Source organism: Cynocephalus volans, chromosome 10 (genome assembly GCF_027409185.1).
Source record: "Cynocephalus volans isolate mCynVol1 chromosome 10, mCynVol1.pri, whole genome shotgun sequence".
Lineage (NCBI taxonomy): Eukaryota > Metazoa > Chordata > Mammalia > Dermoptera > Cynocephalidae > Cynocephalus > Cynocephalus volans.
This window is the reverse complement of record NC_084469.1, coordinates 3,009,826-3,014,828: the sequence shown is the minus strand read 5'-3', so window position 1 is coordinate 3,014,828 and position 5,003 is coordinate 3,009,826. Positions and strand designations below refer to the sequence as shown.

At 45.4% G+C, this 5,003-nt stretch overlaps 1 protein-coding gene across 1 annotated transcript; it reads left to right on the top strand.

Moving 5' to 3' along the window:
- The first annotated feature begins 836 nt into the window (after window positions 1–836).
- LOC134389452 (keratin-associated protein 4-3-like) lies at window positions 837–1,589 on the top strand. The gene has a single exon (XM_063113019.1). It carries the CDS (start codon window positions 837–839, stop codon window positions 1,587–1,589), a length of 753 nt encoding a protein of 250 aa, XP_062969089.1.
- The last annotated feature ends 3,414 nt before the right edge of the window (window positions 1,590–5,003 follow it).

The window sequence follows — 5,003 nt, the reverse complement described above, 5'->3', positions numbered from 1 at the left end:
GCACCACCTACAAACTAGCTGAAAAAGAAATCATGAGAGCAATCCCATTTCCAACAGCCACCAAAAAGTGAAATACTGAGGAAGAAATTTAAGCAAGGAATGAAAGGTCTCTACACTGAAAACCATAAAACACTGATGAAAGAAATTAAAGAACACACAATAACATGGAAAGACATCTCATGTTCATAAATAGGAATGATAATTATGTCAAAATGACCACTTTACCCAAACTGATCAACAGATTCAATGCAATCTCTATCAAAATTCTAATGGCATTCTTCTCAGAAATAGAAAATAAATTATATAATTTAAATGGAACCACAAAAGACCCCAAGGGCCAAAACAATCCTGAGTGAAAGAAAAAACTGTACCCAGGCATTCGATTTGTCACTGTGAACATATCAGTATCACACCCCTCCCCACAGACACTCACCAATCAACATACAGCCAAAGGAACAAAGCCAGGGAGGGAAACTGCCCCGACCTTCCTGCAGCCAGCAAGAGCCATCACATGATGAGGTGATCATCAGAACAGGAATGATGCTAATAATGTCACCACCTTCCTTTTTTCTGAAAAAAAGTTTCTATGAGTTGTTCTCAATTAAGAAACTGATTAAACAATTACTGTCAAAAAGATTCACAACGCTTAGGAAAAGACTTCCTCCTTGACAATTTCCCAGTATGATAGGAAACGATGAAAACAAAAACAAGGAAAAGTCCTGTCTATAGGTCCAATCTTTGGAGGCCCAGTGTATAAAAGGACCACACACTGCAAGTACTCATCAGAGTCTGGAAAACTCACCTCTCCACAGAAGCCCACCACCACTCCTCACACAATGACTAACTCCTGCTGCTCCTCTTGCTGCCAGCCCACCTGCTGCAGAACCACCTGCTGCAGGACCACCTGCTGCCGCCCCAGCTGTGGCTGCAGCCCTTGCTGTGTGTCCAGCTGCTGCCGCCCTTCCTGCGGTGGATCTAGCTGCTGCCAGCCCAGCTGCTGTGGCTCCAGCTGCTGTGGCCAAAGCTGCGGTGGGTCCGGCTGCTGCCAGCCTTGCTGCCGCCCAACTTGCTGTCAAACCACCTGCTGCAGGACCACCTGCTGCCGCCCCAGCTGTGGCTGCAGCCCTTGCTGTGTGTCCAGCTGCTGCCGCCCTTCCTGCGGTGGATCTAGCTGCTGCCAGCCCAGCTGCTGTGGCTCCAGCTGCTGTGGCCAAAGCTGCGGTGGGTCCGGCTGCTGCCAGCCTTGCTGCCGCCCAACTTGCTGTCAAACCACCTGCTGCAGGACCACCTTCTGCCGCCCCAGCTGTGGCTGCAGCCCTTGCTGTGTGTCCAGCTGCTGCCGCCCTTCCTGCGGTGGATCTAGCTGCTGCCAGCCCAGCTGCTGTGGCTCCAGCTGCTGTGGCCAAAGCTGCGGTGGGTCCGGCTGCTGCCAGCCTTGCTGCCGCCCCAGCTGCTGTGGCTCACCCTGCTGCCAGCCAGTGTGCTGCACACCTGTGTACTGTACGAGAACCTGCTACCAACCCACATGCTGCTGCCTGCCTGGCTGCCTAGCCCAGGGCTGTGGGTCCTGCTGTGGATCCAGCTGCTGACAGCCTTGCACTTGTTGACCTTCTCCCCATAGGACCGTCATCTCCACAAGCCAACCTTCCTTCAACTGACTTGCCCTGCCTGGACAAATTCCCTTCCTTTGTTGAAAACCATCACACCATCACCAGAAACTCGGTGACTCACCTGCCTTTTTAAAAACTTGTGAGTCAGCATAAGGGAGTGCAGAGTACTTCTCTCTGGTTTCTGATTCCTAATGTCTTCTGGGTCTTGTGCCAGCTTTGCACATCATTGACATGATGGTCTTAGCTTTTATTCTGGTTCATAATTTTTGTAATTATGTTTCCTTTTTCAGTGTACTCAGGATTCTTGCATCCCACTTTGTCCTTTTATGGTCGCTTTGAGTTGTATACCTAGAAACAGGTGGTCTTAATAAATTTTTAATAAATTCTCTATCATTATTAATTTCATTTGGTTTATTATACTGTGGTAAGAACACTTGACATGAAATCTACCTGCCTAGTAGACTTTTAAGTATGCAATACATTTTCAGTATATTCTATACAGTAGACACACTGTTGGACAACAGATTTCTAGAACATATTCATCTGTGTAACTGAATTACAAAACCCAGCGATGAGCAACTCCCCCATTTCCTCCTACCCCCAGCCTCTGGAAACCACCATTCTATTCTTGGCTTATATGAGTTTGATTATTTTTCAGACCTCATGTAAGTGAAATCATGTAATAGCTGTCCTTCTTTGACTGACTTATTTCACTTAGTGCAATGTCCTCAAGGTTTGTCCATCTTATTGCAAATGGTCCAACTTCCTTCTTTTTAAGACTGAATAATATTCTACAGTACATAGGTACCACAGTTTCTTTATACATTCATTCATTGAAGGATGTTTGGATTACTACCACAACTTCATTATTTTCAATAGTGTCACTCTTAACGTGGGATAGGTAATATCTTTCCAAGATCCTGATTTCACTTGTTTGTGTATTTACCCAGATTTGGGACTGCTGGACCATATGGTAATATTCTTTTTAACTTTTTTAGGAACTTCCTTAATGTTTCCATCCCCACCATTGAACAAGGGTTCCAATGTCCCCACATACTTGCCAGCACCTTTAGGGTGTTATTTTTTTCATAATGGCCAGACCCAATATTCCAGTGTTTCACTTACTCTAATATTGGAATAATGTTCCAATAGTGAGTGACATCCCATGCATTCATGTCAAAGTACATGATTTTCCTGAGAAACTGAAAGACTCAATGAACAGCATCCCTTCCTGTTGGGCATCTCCAGTGGCTGCACGGGACCCCAACAGGTTTTTCCTTTCGCTAGAGGGTTGGGGCCAAAGGGATTGCCCTTTTCTCCCCTCCACCCCCTCCCCCAGGATGTGGGGCAAAAAGAGATTCCAAGAGATGGGTGAGCACACCGCTGCTCTCCCAAATAGGGAACAAACACATACACATGCAGTGGGGGTTCTGTCAGGCAGTTCCGTTTATTGTAACACAAAAGATCATATTTATATGCTTAGCAGGCGGGGATTTCTAAGCTTAGGCCAATTCTTGAAAAAGTCAAATGTGCATGTGCCTTGCCTCTCTATGCTTAGCCCTCCCCCTTAACTTCCCTTGGGCGTGACCTTTTATTTGTTTAGGCCATCTGTTGCTTTTGTTTAGAAAAAGGGCACGATCCCATAGGTCCCTCTTTTTGTTTTAATAGAAGCCTTGTGTGGTTGTGTCTGTCTTAGGTTGTCCCGCTCCCCTGTTAGGGGATCTTACCCGTCGTTGACTATCCAACCAAGCTAAGGCTGAAAGAACCTGTATTGGTCTTGTGTGGTTGTACCTGTCTTAGGTTGTCTCCCCCATGGGGGATCTTACCTGTCACTGACTATCCAACCAAGCTGAAGCCAAACAAGAGATTACACCTTGGTGTTAATTTTTTTTGGAAGGGCCAAATTGACCCAAGGGTCTTAGGGGTGTTGTTCATTAGCTACCTTTTCCACCACCTGGGTGAGCATGGTGAGGGACCCTACCTTGCACCTTATAAGGGCCATTAGCCGACCCCACATGCATGGAGGGCCCATTAAGGCAGATATTAGAGTGGTGAGCCAAGGGGAAGTTCTAAACCAGCCTTCAAACCAGCCAGAATTGGCCTCTCTTTCCCTCCTACATTTTTCTAATCCTTCTCTTAATTTAGCTAAAGAATCTTTAACAACGCCGGAATGGTCTGCGTAAAAACAACATTCTTCTTTGAGGGCTGCACATAATCCTCCTTGTTGCAGAAACAGCAAGTCCAAGCCCCTTCTGTTCATGTTTGGTTAGCTGGAGTGTGTGGAGAAGAGGGTGGACTTGCTTCACCAATCATGGAGAAGACCCCTAGCAGAAGATAAGCTTGCTTCATTGTGGACTTTCCTGGCCAAATCCTCTGCCCATAGTTAAGAGTAGGTCAGGGCCTCTCCATTGTCCTGAAAGGCAGGACATGGGGATTGGGTTGACCAGTGTTTTTGGAAAGCAGTTATTGGCTCATATTTTGGAAAATTTAAAATATTTAAGGTAAATAATGCCATTCCTAACTGTTGGCAGGAGCTAATAATTCCCCCTTTTTGTTTTAAAATTTGGTTCTTTAGATTCTGATGGTGACATTCTATTATGGCTTGTCCCTGAGGATTATAAGGGATGCCAGTGGAGTGGCGTATGTTCCAAGTGGATAAAAAATCTTGGAAGGCTTTGCTAACAAAGCAAGGGCCATTATCTTTTTTAAGTTGACTGGGGAGGCCTAGTGTGGCAAAACATTGTAGTAAATGACTTTGTGCATGTTTAGCCTTTTCCCCAGTGTGGGCTGTAGCTAGCTCAACAGGCATGAGAATAAGTGTCAATAGACATGAAAATATATTTTAATTTTCCAAATGCTGGAAAATGAGTGACATCAGTTTGCCATAAAACATTAGATTTGAGCCCCCTAGGGTTTACACCAGGGGGGTTTAAAGGCGGTACCTGTAAATGTGGGATGCAAGATTTAAAGGTATGAACAATTCTTTTTAACTGTGCAACTGGGATTTGTGGGAATCGGGCTTGAAGCCCTCTCCAGTTAACATGAGTTAAGGTGTGAAAATCAGATGCACACTGTGTGGTGTAAACATTGGTGCCTGTGGTAGGTATTTTGTCTGCCGGGGCATTTCCTGAAGAAAGGAACCCGGGCAGCCCTTGGTGCCCCCTTAAATGGTGCACGTTAATAGGTTGGTTTCTTTGTTGTACATAGGACCGGACCTGCATCATTAGTGGTGTGATACGGTTGTTCTCCAGTCGGATATGAGAATTGAGCGACCCAGGCAATAAATTCACAACATATAAACTATCAGAGAACAAATTCATGGGGTCTGGAACTTCTTTTAAAGCCATTATAATTACCAATAATTCTTTATATTGTGCGGACCCATCGCAAGGT

What these genes read in the sequence shown, in the direction of transcription:
- LOC134389452 (XM_063113019.1), top strand. Translation starts at nt 837, where the DNA reads ATGACTAACTCCTGCTGCTCCTCTTGCTGCCAGCCCACCTGCTGCAGA.